Source organism: Phalaenopsis equestris, unplaced genomic scaffold (assembly GCF_001263595.1).
Source record: "Phalaenopsis equestris unplaced genomic scaffold, ASM126359v1 Scaffold000132, whole genome shotgun sequence".
Lineage (NCBI taxonomy): Eukaryota > Viridiplantae > Streptophyta > Magnoliopsida > Asparagales > Orchidaceae > Phalaenopsis > Phalaenopsis equestris.
Window position 1 is genome coordinate 475,270 of NW_018164574.1, and position 23,378 is coordinate 498,647.

The 23,378-nt window shown below is 36.5% G+C and overlaps 1 protein-coding gene across 1 annotated transcript; it reads left to right on the forward strand.

The window, feature by feature from the left end:
- Window positions 1–337: 337 nt before the first annotated feature.
- On the forward strand, window positions 338–10,724 carry LOC110021308 (RNA polymerase sigma factor sigE, chloroplastic/mitochondrial). The gene is made up of 5 exons (XM_020719750.1): window positions 338–1,144; window positions 8,034–8,180; window positions 8,986–9,222; window positions 9,885–10,145; window positions 10,284–10,724. The coding sequence occupies exons 1-5, from the start codon at window positions 476–478 to the stop codon at window positions 10,476–10,478; spliced, it is 1,509 nt and encodes a 502-aa protein (XP_020575409.1). The 5' UTR covers window positions 338–475; the 3' UTR covers window positions 10,479–10,724.
- The last annotated feature ends 12,654 nt before the right edge of the window (window positions 10,725–23,378 follow it).

Sequence of the window (23,378 nt, forward strand, 5' to 3'; positions counted from 1 at the left end):
AAATATAAACGAGCCGAACACTCAGCTCGTGTTCGGTTCGTTTACATCCCTACGGGCAGCCGCTTTTACTTTTAATCTCAATGTCTTTTTTTAATTACTTTCATAAAAATAAAATTTATTGGAGCAATCAATAATTTTTAGACCTCCCAGAAATAATTTCCTTCGACACGAAGGGAAAATTAAGGAAAAACAAATGAAGATGGTTGGTTTTACTTTTATCCTTCAGCCGAATTAAATAATTTACGGTTTTGGCCTTTGAATATTTGCTATGGAAAAAAAAAATAGATTTACAGTAATTTTGAGAATATATTGTTTAAGGTGTTTGCTCTGAAAAGAAAATTCCAGAAACTGCAAAATCCAAAATCCTCGGCTATCGTACTCGTGGCTAATTGTTGATCTCATTCTGCTCTGTAAGTGGAAGCTCGCCGGCCAGAATCTCTGCGTGTGTTGACATACGTGTTGGGCATCAGTCGAGATGGATGTGGTCACCTTTTCCAACGCGCCGTCAAGAACATCGCCCCTCGGCATCGGCTCCGGCTACTCTGCGGGCTGGTCGCAGCCCCTCCGGCGGCGTCATCTCTCTTTCGTCGCCTTCAAATCATCAGATACGAACTCAGCAAAAACACTGACTAAATCTAGGAAGCAGGCCAAGAGAGCCCAGACCATTTCCATCGAGTCTGCCTCCGCTTCCCCTGCATCGGCTGCGGTCGCGGCGGATTTGGACTACAGTGAGGTTGCGGAGGCGCTCGAGAACATATATAAGCTGAGCCCGGCGCAGGAATCGGAAATGGAATTGGATTCCAAACTTGGTCGCGGAAGACACCGGAAGAAAAGGTGCAAGGACGGCGTGGAGAGCGGAGAAGGGGTTGTGAGGAACAGGAAGAGGAGGACGAGGCGACTGAGTTTGGATGGGAGGATTGCGCTGCAGCGTCTGCGGAAGGAAGAGGGAGAGTTGCTTGCAGGAGATGGTGTGAGGGATGATGCCTCAAAGGAGGAGAAAGAGGAGTTGGAAGTTGTTAAGTTGTTGCGGGAATATTCGGTGTCTATTGACTTGGGCAGTTTGGATTGGAAGAAGATGAACATTCCGCCAGTTCTGTCACTGGCTGAGCATAATTGGCTCTTCAAACTGATGCAGCCTATGAAGGTGAAATACCCAGCATATTAAGAATTTGTTTCTGGAATTTAGGTATTCTTAAATATTTATCTTTATATTCTCCATTCTGCTTAGTCTTCGTTTAGTATGTGATGGCTTTTTCTTAGTGTCGAACTTAGATTTGTCTTACAATCACATCTGAGAAATAGAACTTAAGCACTACAGAGTAGAGAGAGAGTAGATGAGAAAAAAACTCCCGAATTTCTATTAAAATTCCTTAGTAAAAATCAAAAAATGGAGTGCCCTTCTTGTTGTACCGTGTGCCCTATTTATAGGAGTCAAACTTCCATTTTTTATGCGGGGAAGCATTACACTATTTCAAATAAAAGGAATCCACTCCACAAAGTTTTTCTAGTGGGACCCCATAAAATTATTGCTTCCCTTGAGTGACCAAACTCTTATTCTTCACAATACGTTGAGAGTTTTCCTCTTTAATTTTGATCGAGTTGCCCGACTCTAGCTTTGAGTTGCACGGTCATGAAACGTAAGTTCATCTGTTTGTTATTGGGTATCTGTGTTTGATTGCCTAACCTAATGGGATGCCCTAACCTGCTAGTTGATCTTGCTTAGAGAATTTGAGACTCCCAACTAGGGGCTTGGCCGCCTGATGTTGAGGTTCGCTCTCCTTCCGTTCAATCACCCCTTCTTACTCGTTTCTTGGGAACTTGGTCACTTGATGTTTCATTCCAGCTACCTCTTCTATGTTGATTTCATAGCTCCTATAGAGAGGGTCGTCTGATTCAACTTGTCAAATGAATCTGTTGTTCAGTTGCCATAACTCAGTGTCTATCTTTTTTCCTGGTTCAGTTCGTTTGATTGGATCTCTGGGATGCTAATTTTTGTTGTACATATTTAATTATCTTATTCTCTTATCTATTTGATGTAGAAACTGCGAGAAGAACGGGAGAATAAGAATTATTTAGACTTGTTTTTTTATTTTCACTTTGTTTCGTAATTTAGTAAGAGATGGTAGAGCCCCAAGGTCAACATTTTCAATTATAAATGGGTGTACGCACTTTTTTTTTATTTGTAGAATTCTTTATCCTATGCATTTTGTGCAACTTTTCAACTGACCGTGAGGGAAATTATTTCTAGTAGATTCGCCTTCACAGTAGTTGTTTCTATCCAGCTACCTCTTCTATGTTGATTTCATAGCTCCTATAGAGAGGGTCGTCTGATTCAACTTGTCAAATGAATCTGTTGTTCAGTTGCCATAACTCAGTGTCTATTTTTTTTCCTGCTTCAGTTCGTTTGATTGGATGTCTGGGATGCTAATTTTTGTTGTACATATTTAATTATCTTATTCTCTTATCTATTTGATGTAGAAACTTCGAGAAGAACAGGAGAATAAGAATTATTTAGACTTAATTTTTTATTTTCACTTTGTTTCTTAATTTAGTAAGAGATGGTAGAGCCCCAAGGTCAACATTTTCAATTATAAATGGGTGTACGCACTTACTTGTTTTTTATTTGTAGAATTCTTTATCCTATGCATTTTTTGCAACTTTTCAACTGACCGTGAGGGAAATTATTTCTAGTAGATTTGTTAAAAGATGGAGATCGGAGGCTCGCAACTTCTTGAGGATGTCGTGTTTGCACTTCTTGCACCTGTACTTGCTATAGAGAGTTTACCTCTGAGAGTGGGGCAATTGGTGTTGACTTCCTTCCATGTGCTTTTGGATTTTGGGGATGAAACAACTACTGTGAAGGCGATTGGTCGCACCCCCTGGAATTGAGTCATCAATGGGTGTTAACGATCAGTGGATGATGGCGCAACCATCTTTTGCTTGCCACCCGACCATTGCGTTGAGTGTGTAGACCTCCTAACTGAACTGATTGCTATTTTTGAAGATCTTGCGAAAGTAAAGTGGACCTATGCTCACTGGACAAAAAACTTGAGCTTCGTGGTTGGGGGCTTGGAATGAGTGGAAACCGACGCGGTGGGTATTTAGGACAAGGTTATGCACCTGGAAGAGGATATTGTGGAGTTGAAAGAGCATATTGTTATCCTGGAAGAAAAAATGGAGCTTTGTTTGAGGAATATTTTTTGGAGATGTGAAGACCTTGCTGAGGTGAAGGCTAAGTTTCTTGTTCTTTAGCATTGACTAGAACCTCTTGGCTCCCAACCATTCATTTCTTGCGGGAGATGTGTTCTGAGGAGGCTGCTCCAAGCTAACTGAGTTTCTGTAGATGACGTAGAGTCAACAACCTTGATGTTATCTATGATTGTATGCATTGGTGGTTTTGCAATTGCCCCAGTATTTTTTGAGGGAACTTATCTTGTGATAGTGATTTTGTATGTGAATATTTTGAACTTTTCAGTTTGTTGTATTTTTCTTCTAAAGTCAGTCTACTTGAAATGAGTAGCGAGAATTTTATTATCGGTTGCAATCGGGCCACAAGTTCTTTTTCTTCGAGTGATTTATCAACAATGACAAAATTAAGTTGATCATTACCTTTTTCTAAATCAATCGTAAATGCTGAGATGTAAGGTTTTTTAATACATCCTTGATTTTCAAGCCTCATGCTTTATAAATAGCTTGATAAAACCTCGTTCGACTTTCCCGGCCTTTTCATTTTTCCTTGATTTCACTCTTCTGCTGGGGTTATTCGAATGGGAGCTTATGCTGGCCAAGGCTGAGGTTTCGATAAGCCATTCTCCGTAGACTGTTTGGAAAACATCATAGCGGTAGTGGTTTGAAACGAAAACATGATGAAACATCGTCAAACTTTCCAGGCTCTTCTTTGGTAGTTTCAGTCATTATCCGGGTGCCTGATCATGTTGGCCTATCTTCCGTCATTGGGGCGCTTGATCATGCTGGGCTGTTATCCATCCTCCAGGCACCTAGTGTCCTTCTTGTGGATGCCTCTTGAGTATCTCGCAGGATGGAGTCTGTTGTCTCATATACGTCCTTGAGTCAGGCATTGCTCTTGTTATCTCGGAGGAAGCAGACCCGTTGGGTGAACCAGTCATGGATTCTCCCCCCAACCTATCATTTAGGCAGCTTTGTGGATCAAGGGTTTCGGAGTGAGGATCCTATGATTTGATATTTATTCATAAAGCTAAGAGTGCTTGGTATGGAATGATGCTATGTCTAAGGAAAGGTTTTTTTTTTCCTTAATATATTGGACGTGATTTCTTATACTTCTCACCTCCTTAAGTTACGATTCAGTCGATTCAGCTTCTTTGAATCTGGATGAGTCTCCGGGCATACTTTTGAACAGTGGAGAGTGGGCGAGCCAAGGATTCATGCCCCCTAAGCATGAGGCTGGGGGCGACCAAGCAGCCACGGAGGGCACCCCCCTGCTGTTAACGTGCAAGATGCTAAACCATTGATTATTTGCCAGGTGATGAGCTTTTCAATCGACAGTCTCCTTGAGCATGTAGATGGTGCAACTTCAGTCGGGATGGTCAACGGTATGGCCAAGTTGGTTGATCTGGAAAGGGAAGCTTAACTCCGTAAGTGATGAGATGCTCTTTTGAGCCTACGGAGCGAAAGGAAAAGTGTTCAGTCTTCCAAGCTCAAGTTGACTCGAGGCGCTTTAGTCAGTTTAGGTCTGGTGGGGAGCATATTTTGATGAGACTTGCCCAACTTGGTTGTCTCCCAACTGAGGCAATGTTTGATTCTTGTATATTATTTTTCCTACCATCCAGTTGATGTAATTACTGTTGGTAAATATGTATATATTTTAATGAGGATTTGCGCACTTCGATTTTCACACCTCTTCTCGTGATGTGATGTTGATTGTGTTTATTACGTTTAAGTTATCTGTAATTTCCATTTCTACCATTTTGAGCTTTTGGCACCTTTTATCATTCTGTCCCTCTATAAATATGGTTGTTTTAATCATGAGGATTTTACTTTCAATTTTGGTTTAGCATTTTCTTCTCTTGCTTCCAGTTGCTCATGCTTTATCCTCCCGTCTCGCTGTTGATGCATCTTCTAGACATCTCGAAGGTCTGTGCTGCCTCCAGTGTCTCCCCTTCCCCTGTTGATTCCAACCAGCCCTTCTGTTTCGTTATAACCCCATGGAGTTCCTCACGGAGAGATTTCTGGGGTTGTCAAAAAATGGATTCCATGCAGGTGGAGCAGGGATGACTATCTAGTGTATACAATTCAACCATTCACTCGCATGCCACTAGAAAAGGCGAGCGACTCAATACCTTATATGCAAGGGAACTAGCTCTTTATTTATAGTAGTAACGACAATTTCTTCATTGCAAAGATTGTTTTTCAACAATAAGTCTTCATTAGTAAACGTGATGGGCAGATGTTTCGTGACTTATCGAAGGGACCAAGGATGTCTCGCCTTCAACAGTAGGTCTTCAGCAGTCAAACATGACTCGCCTGATCAGATTTTGTTAGAGTTGACCATTGTGAGGCCTTGGTTCTATCTCCTCATGGATGGTAGGAGCAACTCTCATAATATGAATTTCTTAGGTCCGAGACGACTTTCCTCTACTTTTTGTCGGCGACGCCTTCCTAAGTTATTGACCACTCTCCTCCAACCTATTTAAGCTTTCCAACTTGAATCAGCTCTTTGATTACATATCGGAGGTGTCGACATTCCTCTGTGTCATGCCAATGATCTCATTGGTAAGCACAGTACTTTTTAGGTCTCGGGAGTATCTCTCGGCTTTCATATGTGCAGGCTTCTGGTAATAGTCTTTGTTATGAGTGGCTTCTACGATCTCTACCATTGAGACTTTGAGTAGGATTAGTGAGGGATATGATCTGTTGGTGGTAGTGGCCTCTCCGAGTATCAATCCATTCTCCTTCCTTGGTATCGTACACTTTCTTGATCCTGATGTGTGGTCTTCTTCGGGATGTAGCTTCACGGTGGATGAATGGGCCTCTAGTTGCTGTCGTGAGGACTTTTTAGTGGGTTTGGCGTGACCGTTCAAGCTTCCAGACGACCGGGGGTAAGCTGTATTATTTTGCCAAAAATGTCTTCGTTGGCAAGCTCTACTAGCTCTGCTAATGTCTTGGGTCGTTTGTAGTCCTAAAGCGTATTTGAAATAACGTTCTCACAAAACTTGGGCGAGGGTTGCGTGCGCAGCTATGGGATCCAAATACCATAACTCCAACATTTCTTTATGGAATCTAGTTATAGCGTCGCGCAACTGCTCCTGTTGCTCTTGCCATACTTGCAACAATGCTTGAGAGTCTCTCTATGGTTTATGGGCATGAACATCATCTTCAATTCCTTGAATGAGGCGATTATCCCGTTCGACAAGCTATTGAACAATTGGAGCGCAGAGTCTTTCAAGGTCATAAAAAAGAGTCAACATTTTAGAGTTTTGTTCACCCTCTGTAGACAGAACATCAACTTAAAAGAGGCAACGTGCTCGGTTGGATCAATCTTCCCTTGATATGGTTCCAGAGTCAGGATTTTGATTCACTTTGGTGCTTCAGCTTCGATGATCCGTCTGGAGAAAGCATTGTCAGGGGTTGGTCGGCGAGCGCATGCATGTCTTCTTCAATCTCACGTCTGAGATGCAGAGCCCCCACCGTCAAGACGGTATTTCTCATCGCTCATACTTGGAGTTCGGGAGCGAGTCAACAGTAGGGCCACCGGATCTGCTTCTTTATAGTAATGTCTCCCTTATCATTTCCCTCATCTTATCTTTGAGTTCTTATATCTGTTAGGTCACGTAAACCTTGGTACATTCCATATCGTTTGCATTCTCTTGAACACTTTACTCCTCTTGCACTGCTCTTAATCTCATTGGAAGCATAATTTCACGCTCATCGCACATTTTAGGGTTTTGAATGTAGATTTGTGTTAGAATCACACCCAAATAGTACACGCAAGCTGAAGAGAAAAGAGAGACTTGATGAGAAAAAGAGTAGTCCTGAATTTTCTATTATGATTTTTGAGTAAAAGTAAAAAAAAGGGAATGTTCTTATTTTTGTACACAATCTCCTATTTGTAGTAGTCAAACCTCCCTGTTTTATGAGGGAAGCGTTACATTATTTCAAATAAAAAGAATCTACGCCACAAAGATTTCTTAGGGGAACCCTATACAATTATTGCTTCCCTTAAGCCACTGAAACAGGACATCAAGAGTTATCCCCATTTATATTTCCCGGGTCGCTTGACTTTAATTTTGAATTGTATGGTCGTTTAACTTAATTTCATCTTCTTTCTATTGGGCTTCTGTGTTTGATCAACTAACTTTTTGTTATGGCTTAATGTGTCGGTTGATCGTAGTCTGGAAAATGGAAACTCGCAATTGGGAGGCTTTGCCACTTGATGTTGGGGTTCGCTCGCTTTCTGTCACATCACCCCTTCTATCTCATTTCTAGTGGGCTTGGTCGTTTGATCTTAAGCTTTGCTCGCCTTCTATCCAGCCTGATTCAACTAGTCTGCTGAACTATTGTTCTATCGCCATAACATTGTGTCTATCTTTTTCTTTGCTCTAGTTGGTTCGATTGGCATCCAGGAGGCGACTTTTTGTTGTACTCTTAGCATTATAGAGCCAAAAGCTAATTACCTCTTGTTGATTATGTATTTCAGTTTGCATATGTTTATAAATTGGTTTAAATACTTGAGCCCTGGTGACTTGACTAGAAGTAGTTCATTTTTATCCATCAGGAGAAATTGAATTGTTTTTCTGTAGTGATGGTTTTTTAAACACTCAAGCTCTTTCTTATCAGAACTAGGATACTTAGATGGTCATGATACCACCAAACTGAAGCACAGTGGTGTTATATTTGAGCACCGTTGATGACTTCCAATGGCAAAGTCATGACTCTCAGCAAAAAAAAAGTACTTCTGAACACCAAGCAATTAGTGTTCTCTTGTAGATGCCGATTTTTGTATTTGCTACATAGCTATTCTAATCAATTCCATTTGCTACTTTTTTTATGGATAGGCGATGCTCAAGGTGAAAAAGAATCTGTATGAGGACTTAGGTAGGGAGCTGACAAATGTAGACTTGGCAGAAGCAGTTAACTTGAGCGTCACAAGAATGAAAAGAGAGCTAGAAGTTGGTCATGCAGCAAGAAACAAGATTATCAAGGTTTCTACGTTTTTCTCAATCAGCCAAATTTGTGTCATTTATGATTTTGTGCTTATTTTCTGAATTTTTATCAACTCCCATCTATTCAAGAAATTTTTTTGGCATATTTATATTATGTTTCAAGATTCTATTGTTTAATAACAATGCTGCAGCACTCGAAATGTTGCTTGATCCTTGTCAATAGACTAAAGATATGATACCAGATGCACAAATTTATTTTTTCTAACAAATTTGTTATTTGTTTTGAAGGAAAAATAGTTTCTAATGGTACAAATGATCAACCGCCATTTGCATAGTTATGCGGATAATTAAAAAAATAAAAAATCAAAGCCTAGTGGCAAAGTTTAAGATTCTGATATGCAACTTGTGTTTTGAACATTATGTACAATAAAAAAGGTTTTACTTCTCAACAAAAGTACTATTTGGTATTGTATCTGATGAATGATCAAAATGTAATTCAAATCTTTGTAAAAATTTCAACAAATGTTTAAGGGCCATGCTTGATTTCCCTGTTGTTTGTAAACTACATTTCTCTGATTCCGCCATTTGTAGAAGCTCCACTTGCATGGTATTTTAGCTTGTTACTGAAAGATAAATTAAACCTTTTAGATAAGTTTCCTTGACTTCACTTTAGTTTGAGACAGGCTAATGTGAAATTACTGAGATTTCTATGAGTATAGTTATTATAAAATCTCAAGGAAACATCCTCTTGTATGCAATCTGTTACTTGTCTGTGAGTTGATTCATTTGGGTTTGATTGTTTTTGCTTCATCTGACTAATTATTTAATATTACATAAACTGCAGCACAACCTCCGTCTGGTCTTGTTTGTAATTAACAAGCATTATCAAGACATTGCAAGCGCTCATAAGTTCAATGACCTGTGTCAAGCTGGAGTGAAGGGACTTATTACAGCCATTGATCGCTTCGAACCAAAGCGCGCTCTCCGTTTGTCTACTTATGCCCTCTTTTGGATTCGACATTATATAGTTAGATCTATGACACTTTCAAGTTTCACTCGCGTATCCTTTGGCATCGAGGCGGTATGAATTCAAAGATTTCACCTGTACTTGTTATTGGCATTTTTGTCTATAATTTTATTTAAAAAAAAGGCCCAAAATTAATTGATTATTCTAGAATTTTCTGTTTCATGTAAAAATGATCGCCATAATGTTCAGTAAAAAGCATGAACTATGTCCAGCATGCTATAATCTGTATTGAAAACTAATTAGATTCAACTGTAGGCTATAAATATGTTGCCATGCTCGAGGCTGAAGCTTCAAATTCTTGCAAAAATGGCTCATTTTATATTTTCATTTGGTTTTTGAAATTTATGAAACTCTCCCAAAAGATTTTTGTATTTGTAGCATTCCATTTGATTTTCAGGAATTAGCAATGTAATAATTTTTTTAGCGGTGTTTTTTTGTTTTCATTTCACTACTTTATGCATATCAAACTATGTTTCAGGTAAAGCTTTCATTGCGTTGGATGCACTATAGTGACCTTTTATAACACCACAATGTATCAGAAATTTATGATTTGATTAGTCTCATGCATAAAATCATATTACTGTTTTCTTTCTTCAAGCTGTAGTTTTTGTTATCATAAGATTTCCTGCGTTCATACACCTGAATACATGGTTGGCAGAGCCTGGAGTAATTTGTAAGACAACTGAAGAGTTGAAACAAACCTCACTTTTTCGCAGGTCAGATTGGAGATCCAGAAGGCCAAACTAGAGCTGGCATTCAAGCTCCGGAGGCCACCGACCGACGAAGAGATAATTGAGAGGGTGAGAGTATCTCCTGAGAGATACTACGATGTGTTGAAGGCCTCAAAGGCAGTAGGTTCTCTCAATGGAAGGCATGCGGTTACTCAAGAAGAATTTGTTGATGGGATTGCAGACATTGATGGAGTGGGAGGTGGCAAGCGAAGACAGCCTGCCCTCCGTCTAGCTATTGATGATGTGGTGAGTGCTTATTAGAAATTTCTTCTTGAATCCTTCAAACTGAACCTTATGGTATCACAATGCTAATCCAAGCTGCTTTTTTCTGTATTCTAAGCATCTTTAGTGATTTCCTGCGTGTTTCTCTTTTTGTCTGTGCAGCTTGATTCACTTAAGCCCAGGGAGAGCTTGGTCATCAGACAAAGATACGGGCTTGATGGGAAAGGTAGGCGAACCTTGGGAGAGATTGCAGGAAACCTCAATGTATCAAGAGAGATGGTAAGGAAACACGAGCTGAAAGCGTTGATGAAGCTCAAACATCCAGCTCGACTCGATTACCTTCGCCGATATATTTGAATCAACCGCATTCTATTCTCCTTATATACATCTTCAGTTTGCCCAGACTACACTCCCGTTGAATCATTTTGGCATATTGATTTGCTAGCTTCTATGTATTATTTTACAGTTACAAATCGCGAGTACAAAACTTGTATGCCCATTCATGTGGATGCTATATTGTGGAACCTCGCATGTAATATAGTGTCGATGTAATTATGTAAAGGTTACGAAAGATAATGGTATAGCGTTTCCTTGTTTTTTTTTTCTATTATTATTATTTTTATTTTTATACTTGGTTGCAATTACTCGAGTCGGACTTCATCCCCAACACTATTAACGTCAGTAACTTTCGAACAAAGAGGAATGAATGGTAAGCCTTTGGCTTAAAATTAGGGATGTAAATTAATCAGTGTATTCGTAAATTAAAAATGCATTGGCACGAATCTCAAAGATATCTCGCGACAGCGGATGAAGTGATGTGCATCGCTGGGCTTTTTAAAGACAATTCAGGACTGCACATCTAGCTTGAAGGTTCAAGAGTATTGGAAGAATAATACTTACTAGGAGGATAAGAGTAGATCAATCATAAAAAAAAAATTATCTGACTAGACTCATGTGAACATATAACGTCATCCACCCTAGACAGATTAAATAGGTGAAATTGACCGGCCAGTCCCGAAGCAGTTGGCATTGGCCCTCAGTAAGCAGTCGCCTGACCTAAAGGCCACCAAACCTCAAAATGAACCGGCTCAAAGTTGTGATCAGGATAGCTAGTTTGTTAACTTCTCTTATATTTTGCTGGGGTTGCATGTCGATCAACGCTTGGATCTTGTTTGGGCTTGCTTTTAAGCCTTTAAGGTTTGGAGATAACTTAAAAACTTGTTAGTTAAGGCTCCAAATTTACATTTTAAGGGGGTTCAACCTCATATTATATTTTATTTGGGGTTTGGAAAGTTTTTTTTAGGTCTTTTATATGTTGTTATGTCATTTGACTATACAGTCGGAAGGATATGTGTGGCCGAGAACGCTTTTTCCCCTTTTGAGCTTTCTCATTATTATTATTATTTTTATTTTTTATTAATATTTTTTTTATTGTCGACTCATTGTGCCAAGTGTGGGGAACTCTAGCGCATTCTGGGAGGCCCCATTCGGGTCATCTGATACTCGAAAATCTAGTTCTAGGAAAGGATGCTCTGGGTGGATCTGCCGAATAAAGGGGAAATTAGGCATACCTTATCTCGACCCAAGGGAAAGGGTTATTGCATAATGCATCTCCCATGTGGGTTGTATCCATCTTCAAATGCGACAAAGGCTCTGTAATTGACTCCAGGGGAGGGCTGATTAAGACTTGAAAAGAAAAAGCCTGCATGTGAAGATTCAATGCCGCGTCCCCCTTCGTCTCAGGAGTGGATAGGTTGGTTCAATGGTCAAAACAACATGTTTGAGAGTACGGGCGAATATTATATCATGGTGGATACTTGGACGAACTAGTTAACAGGTCCTCCCCTAAGGGAGGCGACATATCTTCCAAGCTTCATTGCTGAAGTGTTGTGGTTTGACGAGCTAAACTCTATTATGGCTGGCATGAGTTAAACCAATATGTGTAAGACACCCGGTCGGTGCAATGCAATGAATTTTTGTCCATTTCTCACTACCATGTGAAAAGCCCTGGTCCATGAGAAAAGAAAAGAAAAAACAATCAGTCACATGATGGTCGAGGTATGAAAGGGTAAGAGAAAGGTCAAGTTGGAGCTCCTGTGCCTGCAGAAATACTTGAAAGATTCGATCTAGGCATGGGAGGGAAGGGCTAAAAAATATGAGAAAACCATTGTCAAGTTAACAACCAAGAATAGGGATATGGTGGACAACATGTATGGGATGATCTCTAAAGAAGATCACGTGGTTGCACTCTTAAAGAAAATCCAAGTTGGTCTTATTATTGTCGCTGAACACGTTGTAAAGGGTGGTCTGGTGGAGCCTAAGTCGGTTGGCAGGGACCGATTCACCTTCCATGGTGTTGGCTCTAGTGACAAAGACAACGAGGTGGATAAGCCTAGCGGAGATGAAACAGTGGGTGGTGGTGGATCCGCAGTCTCCTAGGTCTTTTGTGGATACTTTGTTTATTTTTTTATTTAATTTCCTTTTTCTTTTTTCAAAATCTCGACACCGTCCGACCATGCTGGGTCGTCGGGCACTGATGTTCTCATAGAAAAATTTTGTACATGTTTTGAAGAATTGAATAGAGATATTTCTTGTTTCTTACTCTTTTTCATCTTATTTACTTTTTTTGCTTTCGTGGGTTATCCATCTTTGGTTGAAACATCTCATATGTATGCAAATGAATGGTTTGGGTAGGTTGAGAGCTTAGCATCATGGTCGGTTACCCTTTAGTTTTGTTCCCAACCAGGTAATCCTGCCCTCCGGCAGTTGTTCTTAATATTAGGCTAGGTTGGATGATTATGATGTTGTGGTATGTCGCTCTTTTATTTCATGCTTAGCTAGATGATCCTGGTGTCACAGGTGGTTGTCTTTGATTTTTGGGCAGGACTGGGTGATCTTGACACCGCGATTGGCCAACTTTCTATTTATGCTCAGTTGGGCGGTTTTGGAGTCTCGGCTAGTGACCCGCCCCCAATTACACAGAAAATTAGCTTAAAAAAGATGACCAAAAACTTGAACTAATTTATAGTTAGCAACTAGTTTGCAAAATCAAAATATTATAAAATTTAGAAAATATTTTACACACTAGGGGTACTACACAAGTATACACATCATTTCAAGTAATATAGGGTTTTCTTTTAAGACCCCAACATCGATCCCACAAAGAAGTGAGGTAAGAAATCCCTTAGGCTAATTCTAGTCTACTACTATTAGGCCTTAGTTTGAAATGTCGATTAAAGTTGTTTTTCTAACAATTACTCCTAAATGAAAATCTTAAATCTAAAGATAACTTGTCTGGATAAACTGATTTGGAGAATTTTATGATGTTAAAGACTACCATTCTCGTGCAATGACCTAGACTATGTGTAGAAATGAAATGCTTAGAATTTAATGTAGCCAGTGACAAATAATAACACACTTATTCTTCTGTCGGTGCTAGCGAAGAACATTGGCTAACTTAGAGTTTTTAACAAACTTGTGTAGTAGTGCTGAGTAGATTTTGACCTCTCACTTTGAGATTACCTCTCACTTTGAGATTACCCACTGTGCCCTCTCTATAGAACCTACTAGGGACTATTAAGATCCAAACTCTAGACCAAATTGATAAATTAACATAGTCTTTCACCCTAGAAACAATAATTCTACGCCCATCAAAACTTATCTACCTATATATTTGCACTCCCTCTTAGGTGATCAGAATGACTGCCCAAGTTGAAATTTGGTATTCACTAGTTGGTGAAATCATAGCCCTCATTGGTCATTATGTTTCGCAGAAGATTTTAACATTACAATGATCAGTTTGTAAAGTAAATTAAGATCCGGTGAAAATACCATCACATTAATTAAATAAGAGAACATCTAAGCACATCTAAATTCTTAAGCATGCATCTATTTAATTGCAAAAGAAAAGTAAAATGAAGATAATGATATAAGCAATAAAAGGATCGATGTAATTAAATAATAAATTATGTGCCAACAAGGAACATATGTCTACCTACTCTCTTTCTAGTGTATAGGTGCGCTTAGTATTCTATTAGTTTTATGCAACTATCTCCCATCTAGAAGCTCCTAATAGAAAAAAAATCATTTAATTAAATTTCCTTAAAAGTTGCATTGCCGCCTAAAATATTTTACTAGCCAGCCAGTCAATGTGAATGCACTCAAGTTGCAAGATTACTGCTCTCCCGAGTCTTATTTTCACTTACAACAAATTTTAACATAAACTATTGTCACCTAAAATATGTTAATGAAACAAAGGAGATATTACTCATCACATGAAAATAAAATTTTTTTTTATCATAAAATAAATTTTCCTACACATGCCACTACTTCATATTAAAAGAAAAGAGTAAAGAAAATTACTTATGAAGCATGGATAAAACACAACAAAAACTTCGTTTGAATCAAAGAAAATCTAGTAGAAAATATTTACAACAATTACAAGATTATGAAGAACACAATACTTAGTTTTTTCCCTCTGAAATAAAGATAAAAATCTCTCCAACAAAGTCTCCCGCCGATCTATGCGCTGCTCATACATCTTTACTCATATCTCTCAAAATCCCTCACAAATCTTTCCAGAAAATGGAGAAATATTCATCTTCATAGACTCACGCCAAACTCTCTCTCAATCTCACTAGAAACTCCTCCTAAAACACACATTAATTACTTCTCATGAGCGGTGTCAGCCCCTCTATTTAAAGAAATACAAAAACCCCTTCTTTCTCCAAAAGACACATCTCTTCATCCAAAAGACACACTCTTTTCTCTCTCACTCCAAGAGATGCATCTCTTCATTCAAGAGCTGTTTCAAGTGTCTAGAATTGTTTAACCACTCCATGGGGCATGCAAGCCATCGAGAAGCTTCTAGAACATCTCAGAATGGCCCAGAATCACCCAAAAGCCATCCAAAACCTGCCTCTAGTGCTATGACGCTAGAATCGGTGCTATTACGCCTGTTTATAGTCGTGTTTGATGTTATAGCGCTAGAATCTAGAGCTATAGCGCCACTCTGCTGGCATCATACCTATTTTGCTCCATTTAGCCTTGTTTCAGCTCAGGTTCGCTCCTAGTGTTATACTCAATTTAGCTCCAAATTGCACCATTTTTACTTCATTTAAGCTAAAATTCCATTCTTTATACCTGAAATAACAAACATGCAAAAAATTTTCATTTAAAATTTAATATATAAAAAATTTGCGTAAAGTGAACATGAAATGCACACTAAAAATAGGTAATTTTAAGTTGGATCAGCTCGCTATCTTAAGAGTTTGGGTAGAACTGAGGGCATTGCGATCAACCAACCTTCCATTATGCTCAACCAGGCAATAATGGTGAGTCAACTAGTAGTCTTCAAAGTTTGGGCAGGACAGGGCGATCTTGACATCGCGGTCGGCTAACCTTCTACTTATGCTCAGCTATGCGATCTTGGCACCTTGGTTGGCAGTCTTCAAAGTTTGGGCAGAACTAGACGTTCTTAGCATTGTAGTTGGCCAACCTTCTATTTATGCTCAGTCGGGTGGTCTTGGCGTCTGATACACATAAAATATATAACATTTATGTACATATTTTTATACATATTTTTTAGGATATTGCACTTTAATTGAAGATATTTGTGTGTTTTTTTTCTTTTAGGTACAATTAAATAGATGAAATATGGTGAAAGGATAGAAAAAATATCAAATTTGTAGCAAAAATGAAGAATGTGCGAAAATGAACTGTGACACCTAAGCTCCCAGGACTGACGCTTAAGCGCCAAGAGACAGAGAAGGTCGCGCCTAAGCATCGAAGATCTTGCGCTTACGTGCCAGGTAGTTATGATGAAAATTTGAGGAATTTTGGACAAATTTAGGAAGGGGTGTTTGAAGCAAATCTTGATGAAAATGTGGATTACAGTTAATGGGCACAAAAATAAATTGAAATGGCTCATGAAAAGAGGCAACTCTAGGAAGATTCATTGAATGTGGACACATTTTTAAGAGGCATCAAAACACCTTTTGGAAAACTATAAAAAGGAGAGCTTGGATTAAATTGAAGGAAATAGGGAAGAGAAGGGATAGAGAGATATAGAAGATTTAGGACACTTTTAGAGAGTGGATAGTAAGGGGTTGTAGGATTTTATTTAGGGTTTCTTTTCACTTTTCTCATTCCTAGTGAAGGAGAAAGTGATTAGATAGTTCTAAATAAAATCCATTGTATTTGTCAGTGAGATAGAGAGATTTTAACCCTCTAAGGCTGGGAGACCAGACCTAGGGATGATTGTAAGAGAAAGGAAGATATTCAAAGGAACTTCAAGAGTTTAGTGGAGAAGAATTTGAGATGAGTTTTTATCTTTGTGGCTACATTTGATTTTAATTTAGACTTCTTGTGTTTTTACAATATTTCTACTTTTAAACTTAATTGTTCTTAATTGTTGTTGTGTTTTTGTTGTTGTGTTTTCTCCATGAATTATGAGTAGTTTTCTTTAACTTTTTCCTTAAAATGATATGTACTTAAGTCTTGAATGGAAGTTATGTGAATTCTTTATCTATAATGTTGGAATAAGATGTGATGATTTAACTATTGTATTTAATTTACTTCTTGATTTGGTCAATTGAGATGTTAAAATTTGTTGTGGGAACATGTAAAATCCATGATGGTATTTTCTCAATCAACTAATGGTAAAATCACATGAGATTGTATGGATGAGAATGTAATAAATATGGTTGAGTGCAAATAAATAGGGAAATAAACTTTGAAGGTTGTAGAATTAGAGGACTTTAGAGTGACAGACTAAAGCCCTCAATTCAGTATATTGTTTTAGGTCTTGATACAAGAGGTTAGCCCCGAAGTGGAAGGAGAAGAGGGAACTCTAAAGTTAGAGCTAGTATCTTTCAGACCTAGCCTATCTTCAGGACTATTCAAACTTTAGATTAACCAATGTTCTTTATAGCATCTTTAGTAAGAGTAAAGAGTAATATTGCTTCTATTTGACATAACACAATTTAAATACTTTCACAACATAATTTTTATGCTTATTACTAATTCATGATAAAGAAAAAGATATTTTATTTGTATTGCTTTCGTCTTACGAAAATCTAGTTAAATTTAGTTAGTCGTTTACTTTATTTTCAACTATCAAAATTACCAAAAAAAATCAAACTTTCATTCGTACAACAGTATCTATAATTTTAGTAGGACTCTTTTTTAAAGTAGAGTTTATTATATAATTTCTTCTTAAGACTTTGTAGTTCTCCCTCGATATTTTGGAGCTTAATTAAAAAGTTCTATATTACTTGATAATGATACATATACTTGCATAGTATCCCAATATTTAAATATAAAAGAATGACGCACCAAGAAAGAAATATAAATAAAGAGAATCATGAATCTACCCACACAAACATCATAGTACTATCGTACCAGATAAAGATCAAGTTTTTGGCTTTTGTTATCAGGAAACTTACATCTAGTTCTTAGTAGTGGAGTTAGAAGTAGATGTATATAAAAGAAAAGGGGATCAGTGCCAGTTCCCTAGCATCTTTCTAACATGAGAGTTTTGGGTCTTTAATTAGTGAGGTTTTAATTAATTATATATATGTTTTTTTGGCAGAGTATTGGGAAAATCATATAACTACAAACAAAAAGTGAGGGAATATTTTTCATTTAAGTTTGTTTGAATAATATGCAAAAGCAAATTTCTGGAAAAAAAATTTTGAGGTCGTCTCCTCTTAAAGTCCAGGGACCTCATTCTCTGTGTGGGTCTTCAGCTTGTATTCTTCGGATCTCACCTGACAGTTAATGATGTAGGGTCCACTCCACGTCTGGTCTAGCTTTCCAACCGCTTGCCCTCATGCTGCAAGATTGATCTTATTTAATACCAGATTTCTGGGAGAGAAAACATTTTTTTGGACGTGTCATTTGCAGCATTGGGTGGCTCTTCTCTTGACTTCTTCTTGGCACAGTGTCAACAGTACTGAGACTCCTTTCATAAGATCTAACACGAGCATTTTACCCTCATTATTTTCTTCCAACCATTATGGTAGACTTTCTTTGTCGAACGTTGTATTCATGAGGACCTTTTTGTTGTGATGGTTTTATTCTATCAACAACATTGCTTCCATTCAGTAAGAGATCATGAATGATGTTTGGTCAGTTGTGGTTGACAAAGTCGTGTGGATGACCCATAAGACAAATGGAAGGATATACATTAAATTTGGCTTCTCTTCTTCCACAATCTTTCTCAACATGTTAAGGACAATTTTATTGGTTGCCTTGGCCTGACCATTGGTCCGCGGGTGATGAACCAAGGCAAACTTGAGGCTTATTCCCTGAATCTCACAAAAAAATTGAACCTACTTGTCCACAAACTATTTTCCATTATCTATGATGATCATCAATGACAGGCCGTAGCAGTAGATCAAGTCAGTTATATGAAGTTTCAGATGACGTACAAAGATATTCGAGCGAGAGCCTTAGCTTCAATCCACTTTAAAAAACAGTCCACTACTACGATGATAAGATAATGATGTCCTCTGAAATACAGAAATGGTCCCAGAATATCCAAACTCTAGACAACAAAAGGCCACATGCTAGTGATTGGTTATAGTTTGTGGGTCGGCTAATGCTTCAGTGAAATGTACTTTGGCATTGTTTACATCTTTTGGAGAATGCTTCGACATTCTTCAGTAGTTTTTTTCAAAAATATCACTACCATTGGACTCAGTGCGCCAACTTCTTCCTCCTTGACCCAAATGATTTTTAGCGGCTAGTGAGAACAAATGTAATATGATAAAAATTAAAGAAATAGTTTTCTAACTACGGGTACTACACAAGTGTATGTATCGTTTCAAGTAATATAGAGTTTTCTTTAAAAATCTCAGTATTGATCCCACGAGGAAGCAGAAAACAAGTAAACAATAAAATGAAATACAAGAATTTTGACTTTAAGAAAACCTTACTTAAGATTGCAGCAGCTATCTAAAGATGAAAATTATGTTTACTAAATTCTACAATATGCAAATAAAAGTAAATGTAATGACTTAGACAATATATAAAAAGAGATTTTCTCTTTGCCAATAATTCATAATCAGCGTAGAATTTCAAAATTTGTTTAGAAATTTAAATGTGATATTGTGACAAATTGGAGCATACTTATTTGTTTACTCTCTTTCAAATTGTGCAAAGAACATTGGCTAATTTAAAGTTGGTGTTGGTGATAATGATTCTCTTTATATATGTTAATTTGATGTATGCAATTATAATCTTAATTTTCTTAATTATAGTTCTTACTTTGCAACAGCACCAAAAACTTGATCCCAAGCAAACACTGGGTAAAATCCTAACTTTAAAGCAATAAGAACACAGTTATAATATTTAAATATGGGATACTATGCAAGTATATGTATCGTTATCAAGTAATATATGACTTTTTGATTAAGCATTGAATATCAAACCCACAAAAACAATAACAATATGCAACTACAAATCACAAGAAATTAGATAACAATAACTACTTAGCAAAATATTCTTATTCAAACTCTAGATGTTATAATAAGAATGAAAGTTTGATTCTTTTTATAAATTTTATATAATTGAAAAATAAAATAAGCAACTAACTTACTTAACTAGATATTTGTAAGATGAAGGCAATATAAATAAAATATATTTTTCCTTAACATGAATCAGTAACAAGTATAAGAATTTATTGCGGAAGTATTATATTTTTTTGTGCCAAATAGGAGCAATAACATATTTTACCATTACCAGAGATGCTATAAAGAACATTAGTTAATCTATAATTTGAATAGTCTTGAAGACGGGTGAGGTAAGAAAGATACTAGTTTTTTACTTTAGAGTTCCCTCTTCTCCCTTCACCCAAGGCCTAACATCTCACATAAAAACCTAAAACTATAAATCAAATAGGGGGCTTTAAACACCTCTTCAAAAATTTGTCTAAATTCAATGAATCATAAAATAACTACTTCTGACACTTAAGTGGAGGGTACCTGGTGCTTAGGCATGGCTCTCTCTATTTAACAAGTGCGTATGCGCTAGTCCTGCATGTATGCGCCAGTCCTGCATGTATGCGCCAGTTCTGGGCGCTTAGGCACCTCAGTTTATTTTCACACTTTCTTCATTTTTGCTCCAAATTTGATCATTTTTCAGTCCTTTCACTATTTTTTATTTATTTGATTGTACCTAAAAGAAAAACACACAAATATCTTTTATTAAAGTGTAATATCTCAAAAATAGGTAAAAAATAATGTGTACATAAAGTCTATATATTTTATGTGTATCAAAATCCCCCAAACTTAAAATGTTACTTATCCTCAAGTGACACTCCAATCCTTTAAAACCAAATAAGTAAATTATGTAAATCAGTTTCTTTAGGATATTCTAAAATTTTGATGTAGAAATAAAGTAGTACAATTTAGAAAAAAAATATTAGTATATGAGACCAACTTAGAGTTTAGAAATTTTTAAAGTGAAGAAGTATGAAAATATGAGTTCATATTAAGTTTAGAAATGTTGAAAATTCTCCAAATATAGAGTTTAGGTATTCTATCCTTTCCACTTAAAAGTTTTTACTAAGAATAATTATACTTACTATATTATATTCTTAAGCTTAAAAGTTTCTCAAGTATTGTACTTTAAAAAGATCAGATGTGGAACCAATTTTTGATTAGGCACTAATCCTCAAGCTTCTTCTCCCTTTTTCAACTTTTTTTTTCTTCTTTTTTTTATTTTTTTTATTTTTTCTTTTTTTTTCTTTTCTTTTTATTTTCCTTTTTCAGGCAAGGATTACTATATCTGGATAGGTCTTTAATAATTTTGAATTTCACTTTTCCTTTCCTACAACAAAGTTCTCATATAAATCTTTTACTTAAGAATATAAAAATAGTTTTGAAAAACTATTTTTAATAAAAGAAATTTAAGCATTGAAAATAAAAGTGTAACCCTTCTAAATTTTTCAAAAATTCAATTTCTTTTACTAAAGATAGTTACACAATATTTATCATTTCCACACTAAAAATTGTTAACTTTAAGTTTTTCTTCATTACTATAAGTTTTAACTAAATTCTCTTTCTCATTTCTATCTCATTTCTATATTCACATATTTCTATATTTAAAATCTTACTTCCCTAATATAACTTCATATACATGATCTTTTTTTCTCCAAATCAAAATCAAATTTATTTGAACAACTCAAAATTTAATCAGAAACATCACAAAAAAAAAATTGCAATTAAATTAAGACGTTTTTCCATCTCCCTCCCCCAATTTTAAATTTTTAATAAGATAAAACATTTTAGCATCATTTTTATATATAGGAAGGAAAGAAAACTAAAAGCATGGTTGCAGGAATTTTTACATACTAAATATGCCACTACAAAAATTAAAAATAAGAGCAAAAATTAATTTAATCAAATTTTAATTTACTTAACATATAGAGATTCATTAGACTTATTTGCAGCAGAGGATAACATAAAATCAAACAAACATACTAACAAACATTCAAAATTGCAACATAAAGAAAATACCTGGTATTAATTTGAAAATTTTAAACATGAAGATTTTAAGTGAAAGTTAGCAATATTCTAAACATTCCTAAGATTCAGAATTAAGTTCAACACAAACTAACTAAATAAACAAAACAACATAGTTAACATAATTACTACCACAAAAACAAAATAACTACTCACAACAACACAAATGAAGATACATCACAGCAGTGTCTTACAAACAAAACTAACAATCTCAACAAGTACAACTCAAAACAAAATAACAGTACAGTATAACTGTACCACAAAAAGTTCATAACAAAAATAAATAAAACTAAACTATAGAATCAATCTAATTATCCTCCTCATCATCAGCATCACTCTCATCACTATTCCAAACAGTTGCAGGCTCATATGATGGATATTTTGGATATTGAGGGAAAACTACACTCTGGTCTCCTTTCATGAGATTTTCCATAAATGAGTGAAATTTCTCCTCATAATCACTATGTCCCCTCATATATCGATCTATATGATCTGCAAAATTTTCTAAACTCAATACCAGCGGTATAGTTGATTTTGTCCAATATACTTTGCAATAATTATGATTGTGAATCAGGTCCAGAAGTCTAATCTTGTGATGTCGAAGCACGTTAAGTGGAAGCTCGAGATGTAGAGGCACCTGAACTACTAGAAAATCCATCTTTCCAACAAAATATTGAATGATGTGAATAAGACTTCACATTGAAACTAGTAATTGGTTTGAGTGGCTGTAGTATCTCTTCCCAACTATCAAATCTAACACCTGCCTGCTAGCATAATGAAAAGATCAAGGAAGTGAATCCTAAACCTTCAATAGTAGCAGCGACGACAAAACTGGTGATAACAACATAAATCAGAGCTCCTATATTGATGGGCTTAAACTGCTGAATACAATATCTCAAGCTTGCTCTATCTCGGTTCACTTCGCTCAGGTGATTTGTTGGCAGCAGAAGAGCAGAAATAAAGTAGTGTCACACCATCATTGTGGCATCCAACTTTGAAGTGGGGAAGTTGACTCCTCTTTCATTAGTAATCTTCCATAATCCCCTTCCACCAATCAACGATGAAATAATCTCATCTAACTCCTCCTCATTCGAACTATAGTTTGAATAAAAGCATAATGTGTTATGGGGCAATTGATAGAACTGATTTATTACCTCCAGTGAGAAAGGTACTTGTTTACCTCTAACCACTACTCCTTCTTCAGCCTCTAGGAGATTTGCATAGAACTCCCTAACAACTGAGATAAAGGCCATAGCAAAAAAAATAGCAAAAACGCTCCCACTATCAGCGAACAATCTCATCCTCCAATGCTCCACCTAGGCTCTTGAAACACCGTTCAGAGATTAATTTTCTTGATTGCAGTGCATCAGTGTATCTATCCTGAGCTCTCGTACTAACAAATTTGTTTGAATTAAATTAAGCTTTTCCTTTGCTCCTCTTCATCCTTGGGGAAATTTTTAAAAATCATATAAAATTAACAATAAATCCCAAATTCAACTCTAAATCATTAAACTCAACTTTTAAAAGCTTAAACTACCATTTATATGTATTTTCCATAGATTTTTCTCATTGAATAGTGATTTTCGGTCAAATCCATAATGTGCTCAAAATACATGCTGAAAATCAAATATTTTTACATAGAAGTGAAGCTCTTACCTTAAGAAGATCAAATCTAACAAATTTTTCTTGAAACCACCAAAAAATATTCACTTAAGATGATGCCCTAGCT